Source organism: Triticum urartu, chromosome 2, assembly GCF_003073215.2.
Source record: "Triticum urartu cultivar G1812 chromosome 2, Tu2.1, whole genome shotgun sequence".
Classification (NCBI taxonomy): domain Eukaryota; kingdom Viridiplantae; phylum Streptophyta; class Magnoliopsida; order Poales; family Poaceae; genus Triticum; species Triticum urartu.
Window position 1 is genome coordinate 493,773,269 of NC_053023.1, and position 20,360 is coordinate 493,793,628.

General features: G+C 44.1%; 1 protein-coding gene across 1 annotated transcript; it reads right to left on the reverse strand.

The window, feature by feature from the left end:
• Window positions 1-12,472: 12,472 nt before the first annotated feature.
• Window positions 12,473-19,685, reverse strand: LOC125538156 (mitochondrial fission protein ELM1-like). The gene is made up of 10 exons (XM_048701451.1): window positions 19,302-19,685; window positions 16,404-16,642; window positions 15,827-15,923; window positions 15,543-15,692; window positions 15,330-15,456; window positions 13,609-13,721; window positions 13,469-13,532; window positions 13,278-13,371; window positions 13,088-13,196; window positions 12,473-12,902 (listed from the first exon to the last, which is right to left on the reverse strand). Exons 1-10 carry the CDS (start codon window positions 19,485-19,487, stop codon window positions 12,804-12,806), a joined length of 1,278 nt encoding a protein of 425 aa, XP_048557408.1. The 5' UTR covers window positions 19,488-19,685; the 3' UTR covers window positions 12,473-12,803.
• Window positions 19,686-20,360: the final 675 nt, after the last annotated feature.

Sequence of the window (20,360 nt, forward strand, 5' to 3'; positions counted from 1 at the left end):
AGTCCAAAAAATGGATAAGTTAATAAAGGTGTCGCCTCGACAAATGGATATATATTAAATGAAGGAAATCTCCGATATCAACGGACGGATGACGTCAGGACGGTTTATCATAATTTTGAAGTATGACGTCACGGCGGTTTACAAGATCAAAAATGAAGACAAGAGAGAAGATTTTTTCTAAAGTGTGGAAGATTGACATGAACAAGTTCAAACCAATCTGGGGCCTAATGTTGGGGATATTACTACTGGAGGTAAACCGGTCTTATGTAGCCGGGTTGACTCCTTGAAGATTAGAAGCCCATGAAGACGTAAAGATGCTACGCTTTACGGAGGGCCCAAAGGCGAGTTACAATATGTAAATGTAAACCGGCCTAGTCATGTAACTTGTATAGTAAGATAGAAAGAAAGAGGCCGAACCGGATACGTTTATAAACCGGCTTTGGGACTCTGTAGCCCGGCGGGCATCAACCTATGTATATAAAGGGACGACCCGGCCGCGGTTTAGGGACAGACAACAACAACAACTCGAAAGCCAGACAAAGCAGATTCGCTCCCTGGCCTTCGAAACCCTAGCAATACCAATCACAACTAGACGTAGGCTTTTACCTTCATTGAAGGGGCCGAACTAGTATAAACTCCCGTCTCCCCTTGTCCGGTTTAACCCCTTTAAGCTAACCCGTTGCGATGGCTCCACAACTAAGTCCTTTCACGAGGACATCTGCCGTGACAAACCCACGACAGGAGGGGTGTGGCGTACCGCAAAACGGAACTCCACGGGATATTGTTCATCTCCACCGTCGACTGCCTCCACGGGCTACTGTTCATCCACCGTCGACTACCTCCATGGGCTACTGTTCATCCCCCGTCAACCTCCTCCAGCCTCCACCTGCGACTGTTCATCCACGGGCTCATGTTCATCCAGCCTCCACCACGCGCTCCTTCACCGGCTACTGTTCAACCAACCCTCTACATTTGGTCTTGTTCAACCACCCCTCCATGGGCTACTGTTCATCCAACCCTCTACCGGCTACTGTTCAACCAGCCCTCCACCAGCTATCGTTCAACCAGCCCTCCATGGGGTCTTGTTCATCCAGCCCTCCACGGGGTCCTGTTCATCCACCGGCTCGATCGATCGGGGTCCTGTTCATCCAGTGGCAATGGCCTCTACTACCACGGGGTCCTGTTCATCCAACCCCCCATCGGGAACTGTTCATCCAAACCCCCAACAACGCTCACTGTTCATCAAGAGGCAGCATCGATCGGCTTCAGTTAGCAGCAGTATCGAAGGAATCACTCGGGTTCAGTTAACAGTAAGGGATCGATCGATCGCTCGGGTTCAATAACGCGTAGCCTATAGTGCAATCGCCCGAGTTCAGTTAGAGCGCAATGCCTCGCACACACGCGCGTACGTACGAGAGAAATGCGCATCGCTCGGCTCCCGACCACCCACCATAATCGGGAACTCCCCTGATATTTTCCTCGCCCTCGCTTCTACCACGGTTTTCTCCATCATGGACGGCCCAAAGAATGTCATGCAGCTGTGTCTCCGGCTCGCCCAGGACGAAAAGCCCATTTTCTGTCATGCTTTTTTGTCATAGAAGTAGGAGCCCACCACATCTATGATGATACCGGGTTTTGTCACAATTATCGTCATAGAAGTGTCATAAGCATGACAGAAAAAAGTTCGTTCGGCCCAAAATGTCACGGATGTGTCTTTTTTTGTAGTGTATCTACTATCCATATTACACTTGTATCATCATCTCTTCCCCGAACTAGTGCACCTATACAAATTACCATTGTATTTGCTGTGTTGGGGACACAAGAGACTTTTTATTATTTGGTTGCAGGGTTGTTTGAGAGAGACCATCTTCATACTATGCCTCCCACGGATTGATAAACCTTAGGTCATCCACTTGAGGGAAAATTGCTACTGTCCTACAAAACTTTGTGCTTGGAGGCCCAGCACGTGTCTACAAGAATAAAGTTGCGTAGTAGACATCAAGCTCTTTCTGGCGCCGTTGCCGGGGAGGTTAGGTAAGCGGCACTCACATCCTGTTAACGAAGATCTTTTCTGGCACCGTTGCCAGGGAGGTGAGTGCTTGAAGCTATATCTTTAGATCTTGCAATTGAATCTTTTAGTTTCTTGTTTTATCACTAGTTTGGTTTATAAAAGAAAACTACAAAAAATTGGAATTGAGGTTGCATCATATTATTCATCTTTATAATGTATTTCACAAAAATGATGGAAAGTAAAATTGTGCTCAATTAATAGAAGAAGAATTCAATAGAATGTTTGGTATAAATGATGGGCAAGATTGCAATGTTGTTAGCATGAATTCTTTGAATATCCACGATGCTAATGATATGCAAAGCCGTAAGCTTGGGGATGCTATGTTTGATGAAGATGATATTTTTAGTCCCCCAAGATTTGATATGAAAATTTGTTATAATGATTGCATGCCTCCTATTTATGATGATTATAATGATGAAAGTGGATTTGGAGAGGTCATGACTTTATTTAGTGATGAATCCACCATTTTGGATGAGGCTTCAATTGATTATGATAACAAAGTTGCTATCTATGATGATTATGGTGATGACATGTATGCTATAAAGAATAATGATAACCATGAAACTTGTCATCATGATTTTAATTTTCACTCTCATGATAGATATTTTGTTGAGTTTGCTCCCACTACTATTGATGAGAATAAATTTGCTTATGTGGAGAGTAACAAAATTTCTATGCTTATGCATCATGAAAAGAATGATTTATGTGATGGTTATATTGTTGAATTTCTTCATGATGCTACTGAAAATTATTATTATGGGGGAACTTATGCTTGTAGGAATTGCAATAATATCAAGTTTCCTCTCTATATGTTGAAAGTTTTGAAGTTGCACATGTTTTTCCTTCCTATGCTAGTTGATTCTTGCCCCATAAATTATTTGCTCACAAAATCCCTATTCATAGGAAATGGGTTAGACTTAAATGTGCTAGTCTTATGATTCATGATGCTCTTGTTATGTTTGAATTCTTATCTTTTATGCTAGCATCATTGAACTCGTCATGCCTAGCTAAAATACATTAAAGAAAAGCGCTTGTTGGGAGACAACACAACACTTTTACCTACTGTTTTTGTGTGTTCACATGATTACGCTACTATAGTAATCATGTTTTATTGCTTTCGTTTCAATAAAGTGCCAAGTAAGACCTTTGGGGTGGCTTACGGTGATAGTTGATTTGATATTGCTGAAAAACAGAAACTTTTGCGCTCAGGAAAACTATTCTCATTTTTAACAGATACGTGATAAAATGTTGATTCTTTTTGCAGAAGATTAATAGACAAATTTCCCAGGTTTTCCTAATTTTTCAGAATTTGTGGAGTAGCATAAGTATGGTTAGAGTACAGATTACTACAGACTGTTATGTTTTTGACAGATTCCGTTTTCAATGCAAAGTTTGCTTGTTTTCTAGTTTCTATGGCTTATATTGCTCAATAATTGTGGAAATGGTATTCTTTAGTAGGCATTGTGTGGAAACAATTATGAATCTTGTCTTTGACAATAACAAAAGTGAAATGGTTTGCTTTTTATCATACTAACCTATCTCACAAAGTTCCGTTAAGTTTTGTGTGATTGAAGTTTTCAAGTTTTGGGTGAGATGTCGATATGAGGAGAATAAGGAGTGACAAGACCCTAAGCTTAGAGATTCCCAAGGCACCCCAAGGCAATATTCAAGGAAGATCCAAGCAACTAAGCTTGGGGATGCCCCGGAAGGCATCCCCTTTTTCGTCTCCAACATTATCGATAATCTTACTTGGGGCTATATTTTCATTCGTCACATGATATGAGTTTTGCTTGGAGCATCATTTTATTTTGTTAGTATTTGCTTTATTTTATTTATAGTAATGTTTTACACCTTTTATTTCAATAAAAGTGGCAATGGTAGCCTTTACCATGCTTATTTTGCAAGCCTACATGTTGCTGTCTGAAAACCGAAAGTTTGCCGCTGTTGCAAAAATTCCCTAGAAAAGTCAGAATGTGATTAAATGTTGAAACTTTTTGAAAAATAAGATCTGATAAATTTTCTACAGTGTGGTAAATTTTCATAATCTTTGGAGTTTAATAAGTATTGATAATCTTGCATTCTTTACAGACTGTATTGTTTTGGCAGATTGCTGTTATGTTGGCATCGTTTGCATATGTTTGCTTGTTTAATGATTCTATTTGAGGATAGGAGTATTAAATATGCAGAGGCATTTAGTATGAAATGTTGAATAATAATTTTAGTGATTTGCTACAGTATAGAATGATAAGGTTTTGCATTGGTTTATACTAACTTATCTCACGAGTTCTTGTTGAGTTTTGTGTGGATGAAGCTTTTGAGATTTAGAAAAACCGTGATATGAGAGGAATTAAGGAGACGCAAAAGCTCAAGCTTGGGGATTCTCAAGGCACCCCAAAATAATATTTCAAGAAGTCTCAAGCATCTAAGCTTGGGGATGCCCGGTAGGCATCCCACCTTTCTTCATTAACAATTATCGGTTAGTATCAGTTGAGCCTAAGTTTTTGCTTCTTCACATGATGTGTGCTATTCTTGGAATGTCATTTTATTTTGTTTTTGCTTGCTGTTTTAATAAAATGCTTAGATCTGAAAGTTTTTGAATAAGAGAGAGTCCTCAAATAGCTACATATTTACTTAACCACTCGCTTGATCTTCACTTATATCTTTCTGGAGTAGCTTGCCATTTGCTCTAGTGCTTCACTTATATCTTTTTGAGCATGGTGTGCTTTAGTATTTTTGAAGAAATTCTCTCTTGATTCACTTAAATTACTTTGAGATAAATAAATAGTATGCTCATGATCTTCACTTATATTTGTTTGAGATTATCAAAAGCAATACATGAAAATTAGTTCCAAAGTGATAGATATCCAAGAAGGATATAATAAAAATTTCCATGAAGATCATTGGACAAAATAAACTTGATTCCTCGTAATAGTTTTGAGATATGATGATGTGATATGTGGGTCATGTTGATGGGTAATTATGCTTTAGTAAGAATATTGGTGTTAAGGTTTTTGATTCCCTATGCAAGCACGAAAGTTAATAGTTGTGCAATGAAATTACATCCTACTTGTGGTGCATTATTCGGTGTTAATTATGCTCAATGCTCGCTTAAGAGATTATTCATTTCTTGGTTGGCCGCTTCCCAATCTTTTGCTGCCTTCATTTTGCACTAAGTATGATCACTACTTGTGTATCCAAAATCTTTTAAACCAGTTTTGCCACATGAGTCCACCATACCTACCTATATGTGGTATTCTTTTGCCGTTCTAAGCAAATTTGTATGTGTTATCTCTAATTTTCAAAATAAATTTCTCTTTTGTGTGCTCGTACCGCTCGCGAGGCAGTGAGGGTGGCCAATATTTTCCATGCTAGATGTGTTATTATCACGATGAGTGTTTATTCACTTGTCATTGCACAAGAGTAAGGCAAAGGTATTAGGGATGCCCAGTCCCGAAATAAAAAATGAATTTACTTTATGTTGTCAAATAATAAATTCCTTGGAAAGTGTTGGTATGGAAGGCACCCGTGGATACGGTTAGCCATGGAAAGTGAAAATATGGTTGAAAAAAGGAATAAACTTCATTTTCTGTTTGGGAACCGCCTATGATATATCTAGCATGGAAAGTGTTGGGAGTAAGTCATTTTTGTTGACAGGAAAAGCATGGGGAACGATCCTATTCAACCGGCTGATTTCCACTGCTCCATCAGCCGCCTTTGGTGTTCGCCACGTGCCCCGGTGGTCCCGGCCCAACCTTGTCCATCCTTTCCATCGAGAATTTTCATCCTTGTCTCTTCTTCTCCTTTCTCTCGTGTACTCGCTGCCCCGCACTCAACCAAAGACCCCGCTCCATCAGTCGTCTACCACGGCTGCTGATGCTTGCTGCAACTCTGGCCCACGTGTTCCCAGCCTGCCGCTTCTGCTTCTACATATAGCATTGCTTCAAGCGCAGTTGAGAAGCACAACATCGACCCCGCCTCCCGCTCCGCCGTTGTCGCAACATCCGCCAGTGCATCGCACCTTTGCCGGAGTCGCCGGAGCCATTTCTGAAACTAAGTTGTTGTTTCTGAAACAGAGCTACTGTTTCCGAAACAGAGCTATTGTTTTTTCACGCAGGTGTTCATGATTCAGAGTGGAACAGAGCTAGTGTTTCAGAAACAAGAGCACATCGAATATTGTTGATGGGATTTGCTAGTTGGAGCTTCAGGAAACAAGAGCATTGTTGCAGGAAATCAGAGAAGACTAGATCTTGCAACAAGAGCATTGTTGCAGGAAATCAGAGAAGACCAGATCTTGCAACAAGAGCATTGTTGTAGATTGGGCAGCTATCAGGTCGGGCATCCAACGGTCGTCGAGGCGACAGATAAAAATAGAAAATCGGTCGGTGGACGCGTAGCTTCGCCCAAAAGCATGCCACCAAAAATGTTTTTATCTCTATCTTTTTCGCTTTGAGCTCTGGCACCTCTACAAATCCCTACTTCCCTTTGCGAAGGGACTTTCTATTTACTTTATAAAATTTTTATTTTTATTTGAGTCTCCATCTTCTCTTATAAAGCACCAACTAGGGGGCACTATGATCGTACTTGAGTATTGGGTGTAGCTAATATGCGAGTGTGTTTCATGAATGGATCAATGATTGAGCATCATGGGCTAGGGATAACTTATTTTAGCATTGATATTTTGAAAAGACATGGTTTCTTGTTGGTATGCTTGAGTATTTAAGTCCTCATGTCAAAACTAGACTATTACTTTGAACCATATAAAAGTCCAAATGTCCATACTACAAAAGAAAGAATATGTGATGAATATGATAGGTAGCTTTCCACAACAAATATTCCATTTTCAATTGCTACTTTATCATGATAAGTTTTATGAAAAAGAATTGATGTTTTGATGCTAGGAAAAGTGATTGAAATTATCACTGATCAAACTTATGCACTTTGCTAGCATTCACACTTCATAAATTATTTCTTTTATCATCTACCTACTCGGGGGCGAGTAGGAATTAAGCTTGGGGATGCTAATACGTCTCCAACATATCTATAATTTATGAAGTATTCATGCCATGTTTACAACAATTTTATACGCTTTTGGTATGATTTGCATGGAACTAACCCGGACTGACGCTGTTTTCAGCAGAACTACCGTGGTGTTGTTTTTTGTGCAGAAATGGAAGTTCTCCAAATGAGCTGAAACTTTTTGATGATTTTTTTGAAACAAAAGAGACCCCCGAAGCTTCGTGGGAGGGCCAGAAGATCCACGAGGAGGGAACAACCCACTAGGGCGCGCCTGGTGGGCCTGGCTTACCCCGGTGGGTTGTGCTCATGTCGAGGCCCATCTTCGTGTGAAACTGACGCCAAAAAATCCTATAAATAGAGAAACCATCAGAAATAACCCTAGACCAGAAGTTTCGCCGCCGCAAGGCTCTGTAGCCACCGAAAACCAATCTAGACCCCGTTCCGGCACTCTACCAGAGGGGGGAATCATCATGGTGGCCATCTTCATCATCCCGGCGGCCACCACGATGAGGAGGGAGTAGTCCACCCCGGGGGCTGAGGGTTTGTACTAGTAGCTATGTGTTTAATCTCTCTCTCGTGTTCTTGAGATGTCACGATCTTGATGTATCGCGGGCTTCGTTAATATAGTTGGATCATATGGTGTTTTCCCCTCTCTATCTTGTTGTGAATTGAGTTTTCCCTTTGATATTTCATTTCATCGGATTGAATACTTTTATGGATTTGAGATCAGTTGATATATGTCTTGCATATGAATACCCGTGGTGACAATGGGGTATTATATTGATTCACTTGAGATATGTTTTGGCACTCAACTCGCGGATTCCCGAGGTGACATTGGAGTAATCTATGCATAGGGGTTGATGCACGTTCTCGTCTTTTGTTTCTCCGGTAGAAATCTTGGGGCACTCTTTGAGATTCTCTGTGTTGGATTGAGTATAATGAATCTGAACTTGCTTTGGTGTTATTTTAGTATGAACTCTTGATAGATCGATCGGAAAGAATAACTTACTGTTATTTTAGTATGAGCTCTTGATAGATCGATTGGAAAGAATAACTTGGTGTTATTTTAGTACAAACTCTTGGATAGATCGATTGGAAAGAATAGCTACAAACAAATTCTGCTTATGTTCTCCGCTAGATAGGAACTTTGGAGTTATTCTTCATCGCACGTTGAGAGATGGTTATATGATCCAATTATATTAGCATTGTTGAGAGATTGCACTAATGAAAGTACGGACTCCAACAGAGTTTATTTTAAACTAAATTTAATTAACGGTAGGGACCCACGTGTCAGTGGGTCAGCGGGGTGGGTTAGTGTAACAGGCCACTCAGGCCGGCGGTTAACACCGGTGGCCAGAGAGGCCACAGCGGAGGGCTGTGGGGAGCAGGGCCCGGCGTCAGCGCAAGACCACGGAAGTGGCATGGTGCGGCCACGCGCGGGCAAGGGCAGGCGGGCGGCGCCAGCAGCAGGTGGCAACGCTTGCGGCGAGCGTGGTGCAGGGGCGAGCAGCGGCGGGGGTGCACACAGGACAGGCGCGGACGGCCGAGGCGTGGCAGGGCTTGCGGCTAGGGGCCGCACGACAGAGGCGGGTTCGGCCGGCGGCGGCGGGAGTAGGAGGCGAGCAGAGCCGCATGAGCAGACGGGCATGGGTGTGCACGTGCGACAGAAGTGAGGGCCGGTCGGGGGCGGCAGGGGTGGCGCAATAGTAAGAGCAGCAAGACAACACATGCACACACAGGAGCGAAGCTCCCGTCCATGGCGGACTCGTCGGATGCGGGCGACTACGGCGACGGGTCAAGGTTGAGGAATGGGAGGTCGGAGGAGGAGCTCACAAGGGGGGCTCGCAGACGTCTCGGTGAAGCCAGAGGGGCTCGGGGAGGAGCGCATCGACAACAATGGGGGGTGGCGTCCGAGGTAGAGGAACGAGTCAATGACGACCGCTCGGCGTAGCCTTGCTTGAATCGGTCGTCGTAGGGTACGGGGTCGACGACGGCGCACCCCTGGGACACCACCTTGTGGCTCGGGGAGGCTCCTGTCCACACGGACGATGAGGTGGCGTCGATGAGTGCACTCGGGGGTGGAAGAAACAGTCGAGGGAGCGAGCGAGAGAAGAAAAAATCGCGTCTAGGGTTCGAGGGAAGGTGAGGGTGGTCTTGTCCATTTGGCGGAAGCCGCGGGATGGGCGACAGGTAGCCCCGGCGCTATGGATGGCCGCCACGGCATCTGCCCCCTCCTGTAGCAGGAGGTAGAAGGAGCCCCATGTTGGGCTGGGCCTTACTAGTCCACCATGCTTAAATCGTTTTCTTTTCTTTTCTTTTTCCATTTTGTACTTCTGCCGTTGTTTTGCATTAAGTTGGCCCACCAACCAATGTTTGCTTTGAATGAAACTTTGCAAATAAATTACACACAATATTACTAGACCACACACAAAGTTCCACAATGTTTGGAAAAGCATAAGTGTTTGTTTTATTTTGAAAAGGCCAAAATATCTGCTGGTGGACCATTTATTATTTTTCCTGAAATTTTTTTGTGGGCCAAATGATGTTGATTTCTACATGATAATTCCTTAGTGATTATTTGCAACGTAACCAACATTTTTGTATTATTGATTGAAGAAATAATAATTTGACTTGAAATTTGAATTTGCTTTGATTTTTATCAAGTGGCAATTTGGCTTAGTTAAACTTGATGATATGGCACCATTAGTGTGAGGTCACTATAGCATGACACTGGGGGTGTTACAGGAAAGATGGCCTAGCACCACCATCGGAGCAAGCCCGCAGCGGATCCACTAGTCGGGTGCCTTATCTGCCACTTCAGATGGCATCCATTGGTGCCGTCGCCTCCAACGTAAGCTCACACCGATTGTCCGTGTTGTCACTGCATTAGGCGCCCAATGAGAGGAGGGCCCAACTCGCCGCTAAGAGAGCATCCGAGGATGGCCTCTTGGGTCCTTGTCCCCGCGACGTCAAGCTCGGAGTCGGAGGCCAATGCCAACAATGCACAAGGGCACAGATGCGCCGGATGTTGCCATTGTAGCGACACAGCCGGGGTCAAGGGACAACGTTCCCTCCGTGAAAGGAAGAAGGTGTGCCTTGCAACGACGATTGGCTACAAGGATGCATGTGTCTGGATCCGTGCGAAGCGGAGCTGGGCCGCCGTTGAGCTCACAACGGAGCAAACTCAGGCCGTCTGTGCCCCCCGAAGAAGGATGATTCAGGCCTTGTATGGATTTGAGGGTTTAGATATAAGGGGACAACAGCGAATGCGGGCAAGGGCCGACGTTGTGAAGTCTAGAGCACCTACAACCGTAATACCCAAAAGCCGACCCCCAAGCGCTTGCGAACGCCCCCGAACGCGTCAGCGGACAGTGACCGAACACCACACCAAAAACGTCCTCCACAACCATAAAACTCAAACTCCATACATCAAATTTATAATGCCCATGCAAAAAAAGACCTATGTATTACATACATAGGTAAAATTACTCATCGTTAGAGATATCGATGATCTCCGTGCCCGATACCGGGTAGACGGGCAAGTGCAAATGCTCATGCGCCTGTGGAAGCTCCGACATCTTCCCGGACTCTAATTTGGCGAATAGCGCCTCCGTCGTCGCCTGTTCTTGCTGGATGAACTGCCGGTTGGCCTCGACGTAGTCCTCATCTTGGGTGGACTCAAGGATGGCGGTGTGCTGCGCCATCTCCATCATTTGGGTGGCCTCGTACTTTGCCTCTGCGTCCGCCATGGCGAAGCCCGCAACCAGCAACGCCTCCTCCAACACCTCCTCCTCCATGGGCTCTGCTTCTGGCGGCTGCTCCCCCTCCTCCTCCCTCGCCTCCTCCTCCTCTTCATCCTCCGATGGGTTTAGCAAATCCAGAGGAAGGCCAACGGCGAAACGAGCAACCCGCCTCGCCTGGATCTGCTCCAACAGTTGCACCCTCAGCTCCCGAGAGAGCATGATGTAGGTTGTGATCCGACGCCTCAACATTGTAAGCGGTGGGTGGAAGTGCAAGTGCCGGCGGTGGAGAGGAGAAAGGGGAAGAAATGGGTGGGCTAGGGTGCTACTGCCGTCGTCCGGCTTAAATAGCCGGCTTCCTCCCTCGGTTGGCATGCCAGAGCGGCGCAAGCGGATGAGGCGCCCGTAGGACCAGCAGTCTCTCTACATGACCGCGTGGGCCCTATCTATTACTCCTATGTGGTGGGCGGGCCCGGACAAGTCCAGGCCTCTCTAGTTGGGTGGCTATGGGAAGCCCAGTTGCCGGCTATGGGGAGTGTCGGTCAGTCCGAGTGTTTGATCCAAATATGGGAAGCCCAGTTGGGTGGCCAAAACTCGCTCGGACACTAATCGAACGTTTAGAGCAAGAATGAGGGATTCGGTTGTAGATGCTGTTAGTGGGTCAAAGTAAACTATTTAATCTAATGTTTCAATTACTTCCGAATTAGGGGTAAATACTACTCTCCGTTCCAAAATAAATGACTCAACTTTGTACTAACTTTACTAAAGTTAGTACTCACTCCGTCCGGAAATACCTGTCATCAAAATGGATAAAAGGGGATGTATCTAGATGTATTTTAGTTCTAGATACATCTCTTTTTATCCATTTTGATGACAAGTATTTTTGGACGGAGAAAATACAAAATTGAGTCATCTATTTTGAAACGAAGGGAGTAGGAAGCTTCTCTTGGCTTCACGTTCACAAAAGTCAGCAATCTGTCAAAGGCCACGTGGAAATCTTACAAAATCTTCACCAGCGTATGAAAAGGCCGAGGCCTCATTTGGTTTGAAAGATTTTTATAGAAAAAACATAAAAACAAGGATTTCATAGAATTTTCTTGGATTCGATATATAGAAAAGGCGTACAGAAATTATATATAAATATTATTTATTTCCTGTGTTTTAAGAGAAATCAATACATCAACTCAAAGCTTATTTTGCGCATAAGAACTGAGAGAAGACAATTCTTTAGGATGACAAATGTCATTCTATCAAATTCATATACTATTTATAATTCTTATATTTTAGTTTCCTTCAAACCGAATGAGCCCCAAACCTATGGTCAATTCCAAAACATCGCCAAAACCATCACACGGTGCTAAGCTTTGCAAGTACTTCCTCCGTTCCGAATTACTTGTCTTAAATTTATCTAGATACAGAGGTATCTAGCACTAAAATGAGTCGTATCTAGACAAATCCAAGATAAGTAATTCGGAACGAAGGGAGTAGTACTTTAAAATATGTGCTAGATGAACCTAACGTGGCATCCACGTTTCCCATACTATTACAAAACGCAGCATATGCGTATCGTCGTATGCTTGTGTAGCACAAAAGACCAGTAGGACTTGCTGCTGATAAACTTAACAGAGTCACATAACCCAATGTATGATGTCACCTCGTTCCAATGGCAAAGATTTTTAATCTCAGTCCGCACTTCTATCGGATTCTTTACAGCATAACACTAGGTACAATAATGCATGAATATGCCAAGAATAAACACTGCTGTCTGTGTGTGATTGCTCAAAACTTTACGCAGTATGTTCCCAAAAATATAGCCATCTTCTGCAAAGAAGCGATCTCGCTTTGCATCGGTGATATGGCAAAAAAAATCCTCATGCAGATGCAACTAAGATAACTGAAACGTGGGCTCTGAATTGTCTGGGCTTGGAACATAACTGGAGCAAAAATGGCACTCTTTTTCTCTGATTCGACCGCTATTAACCCACTGTCCATCCATGTTGTGCAAGCACTTCACGAACCCGTGCAGCCACATCAATGGCATCGTTCAGAGGAGGGTAGCTCCAGCTGTCTGACATCTACAATGGAGGAAAGGGTCATGTAGACATGCCATGAATTTGCTCTTGAGAAATGTGTGGCCAGAAAGGGGAAAAGGAACACTCTCGTTTCTCGCAATATGGTAAAATTGTAACAGAAGTACACGATTTGGTCTTGATAAGGAGTAACTAGAGAGATGTGAACTGAGAAGGGATAGCAAACTTACATCTTCCGATCCAGTTAAAGGACGAACAGCCCCTCGTTTCTGCAGAGTGTTGTGGAAATCTGAGAATTTCCACCTGCAATGCTCAGTTCCAACAACATAGACCGGCTTCCTGAAAGAGAGGTAATAGGAAGCTTAGCTACTTACTGTCCTAAACAGGAACAACGAGTATAAGTATACAGCACTAACTCACCCAGTGCTGCACGCCTCACTTAGCATACTTATCGAGTCTGCTGTTATGATGAAAGCATCGGCCCATGCAAGATGCCCTAGGTGTGGGTTAGGTTCTGCAGCATATGAAAATTCGGATCAGCATAAATTCTGCATTGCGTTGAAAAATCAAAACATCTGAAAATGCCATTTTTTTTATTTGGTACTATCTACCTTCACCACCCCAAATGTAGAACTTTGGATGTGTGCTGAACTCTCTCAATATAAGATCGGACACCTGCCAAAAAAAGGGTTCCAAAAAATTAACTGTGCACAATTTCATAAAACAAGATATGAGCAACCAATGGTCCTACCTTTTGTGGTGTTCTCCTGGAAAATGAAATTCTGACACTTCCACAGGTCTCTGAAACATTGTGCAGTGAGCTTACCAACTGCTTGGCAAGGTCTACACCATAATTACAGTTTCCTGAGAATTGAAATGCCATGCATTAGATCTATATATATCAGCATGTAAGCAGAAACTGCTCAAACTGTGGTCTCAAAATTCTAAAAGTACGAAGCAAGTGAATGCATAAAAATGCTTGTATTTTGTTAGCAACAGCAACTTGGCAAATTTGAACAAGATAAATAGAGTAGTAATAATACCCCCGCCCCAACTCACACACCCAGGTCTCCAAAATATTTTTCAATAAATTTTTTGAAGTATCTTTTATCATTTTAATGTGGTTAACTCCAATCTAAATAATCATACAGATATCATTGGCCAGATATTTAGAAGTTTCACTGCACACATCCCAAGACGCCACTCCTGTGTATGGAGGGAGTAAGATGAAGAGAAAACATGTGGAATGCAAGAGTTTACACAAATGAGAAAAATGGAAGGCGCGGCTTCGAAATTTATTTACCATGTCCTGTTTCTATGAGCATACAGTCTAACTTAAATTCCACAATTAAATTGTGCGATACATGATCAGATGCAAATAAAAATAACTTGTCCTGCTTGGTTTCATGATTTTGTAAGAAGAAAAACGCAGTATAACAATGGAATTCCTGATAAAGTGTAAATTTGGGATTAAGGCATTCAGAAAATGCACGTACTCCATCTCAGTTCGGAAGGTTTATCTTCATGATACAAAATACTTTGTTTCAGGTGATGTATATTAGAGTTGAGTGTTTGCAATTAGTAACAAAACCTTATTTAAGTTGGCAACCCTGTCTATTAAAGTAACCCAACAAGGCAACAACCCCATCTTTTAAGATGTAAAATGTATTATATTTATACCTATTATTGCATTAAAGCATACTACAGCTAAAGACATCAAATTTATTCAATTGGCATACTCTAACACAAATGCTGTTCTAATCCAGAGTGCATGAAATATCGGCTACTGAATAACATGAGATTGTTCTTACTCGATAATATGCGTACCAAACCCAAACAAAAAGGAAAGGGCAGGATAAATCAGTAGGTCAAGATATAGGGCCTGTTTGGTTGATGACTAATAACTTTGCCACAACTAACCTTAGGCAAAGTGTGGCTGCCACAAAAAGTGTGGCTAACAAAATGGCCACCACAAGTGTGGCAAGATTTGGCAAAAAATTGAGCCTATGACATGTGGACCATATGGCAAGCCACAAGTGTGGCAATGAACCAAACACATGCCTAGAATGTTGTGGCATGACTAAGGTTAGGCGTGGCAACCTTAGGCTGGAAACCAAACAGGCCCATAAATTGGTTCTCTTGCCACAGTCAAATAAGTCATCTGTTTTGTAGTTATGTGTAGTGTGTCACAGATGGTGGGGCAGCCAACCATTCGATGAACTACTCCAACTGGCGTGCAGAAATGATGGGGGGTTACATAGACATTGCTACTAGGTGAGATAGGGGGCATGGGCATGAGGCCCCAGCCTTCAACAGAAAATCCAGAACATGAGCTTCACATTCGTGTACTGCACTAAATGATATGGAGGACATCGATTTGGCAACGCAGTGGCTTGTTCAATGGCATGTCGTGAAACAGGGATACGACAGATTTTCTCTAACATGTAGGCAGGAAGGGAAGGAGGAGTTTACTTGTTGGTCCTCCAATATTTACTACTACCAATGGCTTTGGCAAGGGAGCAAGTTCATCATGCCAGTTTGTAGCAGCAATGCGTAGTGCAGCAGAATCTGCTTGGTGAAGTGCTCCAGACGTCAGGACCTAGCTTTCCAACGTTCAAAGTTTAGAACTAGAACAGCTGGATGAAAACATATGAAGATTTGCAAGGAAAAAAAAAAGCAGCATACCACATTCGGACCGGGTGGTTCTCGTGGAGTAATCCATCTCCGGAAAAGCCACGGTACTTCTTGTTGTCCCTTTGCAGTTAAAGCGTAGTAATCATGGCGAGGAGTCACCACCAAATCGAACCTATCAAGGCGATACCTGGGGTGTTGTATCTGACATAGAAAATACAGTATAATTAAACTCAGCTCAAATTTGGATGGCAAGCAGCACAATGGCTCATATCCCTAGCTGAGTAACAACTGAAAAATTATCAAATAAGCCACTGATATTTGTTTCAGTATCCTACCTGAATGACAAAGACATTATCTGGAGCTAAACACCTTACAGAGCTTGCATATGGTATGGTATCACGGCCACAAGCAACAACTATGGCCAGGCCTTCCCTGAAAGCGAATCAAACTTTGAGGAAATAGAGCAGAAGAACTATATGCCAGGAACGTTTGAATACTTATGGCGCAAACATACTAAAGAATGTTTAGGCTAGCCTACATTTTTCATATGAAACTGACCAATCAGAAGTATGTTTTAATAGGTTGCCTATTTCAAATTCATGAAAGAACACATTCTCTTTCAAATGTTCTTCCTGGAAGTATGGTACAAGTATTCAAGGATATGACATGTTCGACATAGTGGTATGTCACGATAGTGATACTGATATGACATATTCTTACAGGTTCCATCACCAAGAAGAGAAATGAAAACGAATTATATGATTCTACTATATCTTCCTGATATACCAACACAAGCTCAGCCATAAGCAGTCAGTGTGGTGATTATAACTTATAATTAAGTCATAAAGTTGTTAGACCAGGTAATAAAGTAATCAACGACATAAGCAACAATATAAGAAATGTGAACCTTACTTCTCGAAGGTATCACGGACCATTGTCACTATCCTTTTGGAATCTGCTTCTAGTATAGAAGACAATCCAAGAGATTGAACATTACTGACAGGATAAGGTGCTGACAGTTTTCCTTGAAACAGTGTTGTGAATGTCGTGTTAGACAGTATATGTCTGAGTACTTGGTCCACCATTTTATGCAAGGAGATAGGGAGAAAGTGCAGCCACTTGTTGATTCCTCCGGTTGGCCTGATAATACGCTGCATGACAAAACATATTTCAACAAAAAAGTTAATAATGAGAGTACTCAAGATCCATAAGAACGGCAAAAAAAAAAAAGCATACTGAAGAGGTCAGTGACATAGTTATATAATTGGACCTAAGAAAAATACCGAGAAAGATAAAGATAGCGAATATCAATAAGAATTTGCATTATATTAAGTTCCTATTTATATTGTTAACCGAACTAATACACATGCATATGAGTAACTACAGACTAGACAGAAATGACAAGCATTATATTAACTTTTCACTGGCATGGTTTTCTTATTTACTATGTTGTTAACTGAGCCCATGCAGGACTATAAGTAACAGCAATCCAGAAAGAAATGACAATCTATTTAGAGTATTTGAAGGTAGAGCCATTCCCAGATTCCAATCAGTACGTCACAACCCAAAATTCAATCCATGGACACCACATGACAAAGAGAGCACTAAGGCACTACATGCTGCTGAAACCCCATGAATGCACAGAGCAAAGGCCAGGCCAAGAATTAAGCGGTACCAAATCCAAAAATCGCCATCTGAGAATTAAGTGGATGAGACGTTTCAGAATTAACTTGACAGGGTGACAATAATGTTTACCCCCCTAATTTGCAGCAACAGACTACAACACTGACATGGTAAAAGTTTTAAAAGAAGAGACTGTAGTGACAATTAACGAACCCCTCTAAAAGCTAGAAGCAATCCTCTTACACTACTTACTGAGGTCAAGGCTATGTTGTGCTTAAACCATGATTACACCTCCAAAACCAAGCCTTGAACATGTTGCTCTTACTCTCTAGCAGCTTGCGTTTAGGAATGATGACTAGTTGCCATATAAGAGCAACTCTAGTAGAGTCGCCATATCGGCTCGATCCTTAACCGCCTGTTTGGCGATTTTGACCGGAAAGTCTGCTCTAGCAGAGTCGTCATCCCGCCCTGGATCGCCGTAATTTATGGAGGCCGCTCCAAATCAAGCCCCCCGAGCCTCCATATTTGGAGGCCGTGGGGTGTTGCTTTGGAGCGCGCTCCATCACTAACCGCCCACGCAGGAGGAAAGTTTCACCTCTCTCCTCATCCTCCCGTGCGGCCCATCTTCCTTCCATGCCAATAGCGCGGACAGCAGAAGCTCATCTCAGCGGGAAACGGGCCAATTAATGGCGGATGCCGCATGCCCAACTGCCCGTGCAATCTGCCGCCATGTTTTCCCGCTGCCTGGTCCTATAAAAAGGCCGTCGCCACCCCGTGTTGCCCCAGAGCTCCACTTCCTCTTCGCCTCTACTTTCACCATGCCGCTTCCCCTTCAGCTGGACTGGGTTCCGCTCTTGGAGGAGGAGGAACGGATGCTCGACAAGGAAGTGGAGGAAGAGGCCGCCGAAATCGATGAGGAGATGGACTGCCGCGGCGCGTTGGAGGCTGCGCAGGAGGGATCTTGCCACAACAAAATCTTCGAGACCATCGTCAGGCAGGCGTTGGCGGCGGGGAGGGACCACGCTGTCTAGCTTGAGTACGAGAAGGCATCGGCGGATTTTGTGGTGGAGAGGAAGCATGACAGATGGCGCAAACTCAACACAGAGACGGTCAGATTCGGACGAATCACGCCATATTGGGCCTTGCCCCCACTTATAAAGCCATCCCCGACCTCGACGACCGCACGGGACAGGAATGGGACGAAGACGAGGTCACCCAATTCCGCCGCTCCAGCCTGAACCGCGACGGACTGTCACACCGCCTCGTCTAGACTCGGCACATATGTGCCCCCGTGCATGGCATTTACCATCGACATGGGGCTCAAAATCAAGCTATAGTCACTAAATATATGTAAAAGAGACAAATTTTGAACACATATGATATAAAAATGTCATTAATCGACTTTTCTCCCTCCATGTAACAACTTTGTAACGCAATGTTTAGTCAAGTGTTCAATCCCTCAAATTGAGTGTATGAGTATTGAGGTGATGCAATAAAAAAAGAAAATAATATGGAGGCTGCAATATGGCGCATTTGAGTTTGCGCGTTGCCTCGGCAGCCTCCATAATATTACGGAGCGTGCTCCCTACATGTTTTGGAGGCTGCCAATATGGTGACTCTGCTAGAGATGCTCTAACATAGTATCTAACAACAGCCATGTCAAGGTAGTATAATGTTACAGCAAAAATATAAGATGATCAAATCAACCTCTTATCAAAGCTGAGTGCAAAAGAAGAGCTAACAAAACGCCACATCATCTGAAATGCTTTGTGGCGTCTGATAAGCATCCAAGAAGCCAAATACATATTTAGAGCTTCTTCTAGAGAATTCACTTTTAGGGAATACCTGAATAGGCTCAACCGGATAATTCTAGAATCCACTACTTTTGATCCTCTTCTAGAGAATTCACTTTTAGAAAATACCTGAATAGGCTCCTGGTACATGTACTTCAAACAAAACATAATTCCAGTAACTAAATTATACACATCCGCCTAATCTTCTCCGTTGCAAGTAAATTGGTTGCAAGCAACGGCCTTTATTCTAGTAAAATTAACTAAGCAAATAATTAAATCGCAATACGCGATGCCACGCTAAGCTGATGACATGATTAACAAGGGCACTAACAACGATCCTGTCACACAGTCATAGCAGGACGAGAGGAAACGAGAGGGGCGGCGCTCTGCTTACGTAGAGCGTGAGGCGGTCGGCCAGGCCGAGGGCGCGGACGAGGCCGAGGCACTGGTTCTCGGCGCCGGCGCAGCCGTTCCCGATGACGACTGCGCGGCGCACCGCGGCCACGCCACCCGCGAAGATCTCCGGCGCCCGATCCACCTCGCCCGGCGGCTCCGGCAGCAACAGCGGCCGAATCGACATGGCTAGCTCGCCGGCTGTGAAATCGGAGCGGGAGGAGCTGGGCGTGGGGGCCTGGGGGCTGTGGCTTGGGAAGCAGGACGCGAAGGGATCAGTGAGGGGCGACTCGAAGGGCGATGCGATTTGGTGCGAGCCAGTCTTGCGGGAGAAGTTTGGTTTTTCATCCCTTTTTGCGTCTGCCGAGAGACGGAGGGAGTGGCCTGGTGGGGAGCGGGGGTTGGAAAAGGGAGGAGGCGACTTTTTTTTGAAGTTACGAGTAAGTTTTTTTTTAACAAATGATACTTTACTTTATGAAAATATGTATGTGGCAACCATGTGACAGATTGCAAAACTGCAATACGATCTTATCAGTGTCTGTTTTGAATCCGCAACAGTGCCGTCGGATCCCAGCCTCCCGCGCTGCCCCACGAGCTCCTGCTCCACGAGAGGCCAACATTCTGGAGGAGTACGCCGTGAGAGCCGAGGCCGCCGTCGAGGACGAAAACGATGGCGCCCAGCCGGCCTCGTCGCCCGACGCCATGTTTGACGCGATCCTGGTGTTGGGGAACGTAGTAACTTCAAAAAAAATCTACGCACACGCCAGATCATGGTGATGCATAGCAACGAGAGGGAAGAGTATCGTCCACGTACCCTCGTAGACCGTAAGCGGAAGCGTTATGAGAAGGCGGTTGATGTAGTCGAACATCTTCACGATCTGACCGATCCAAGTACCGAACGCACAACACCTCCAAGTTCAGCACACGTTCAGCTCGATGACGTCCCATAAACTCCGATCCAGCAGAGCTTCACGGAAGAGTTCCGTCAGCACGACGGCGTGTTGACGGTGATGATGTTGCTACCGACGCAGGGCTTCGCCTAAGCACCGCTACGATATAA

Excerpts from the sequence above, each read along its gene's own strand:
- LOC125538156 (XM_048701451.1), bottom strand. The coding sequence starts at position 19,487 with ATGTCGATTCGGCCGCTGTTGCTGCCGGAGCCGCCGGGCGAGGTGGAT. Across the intron at positions 16,643-19,301 it reads CCGACCGCCTCACGCTCTAC|CGTATTATCAGGCCAACCGG; the intron begins GTAAGCAGAGCG and ends TTTGTCATGCAG. Across the intron at positions 15,924-16,403 it reads GTCCGTGATACCTTCGAGAA|GGAAGGCCTGGCCATAGTTG; the intron begins GTAAGGTTCACA and ends ATTCGCTTTCAG.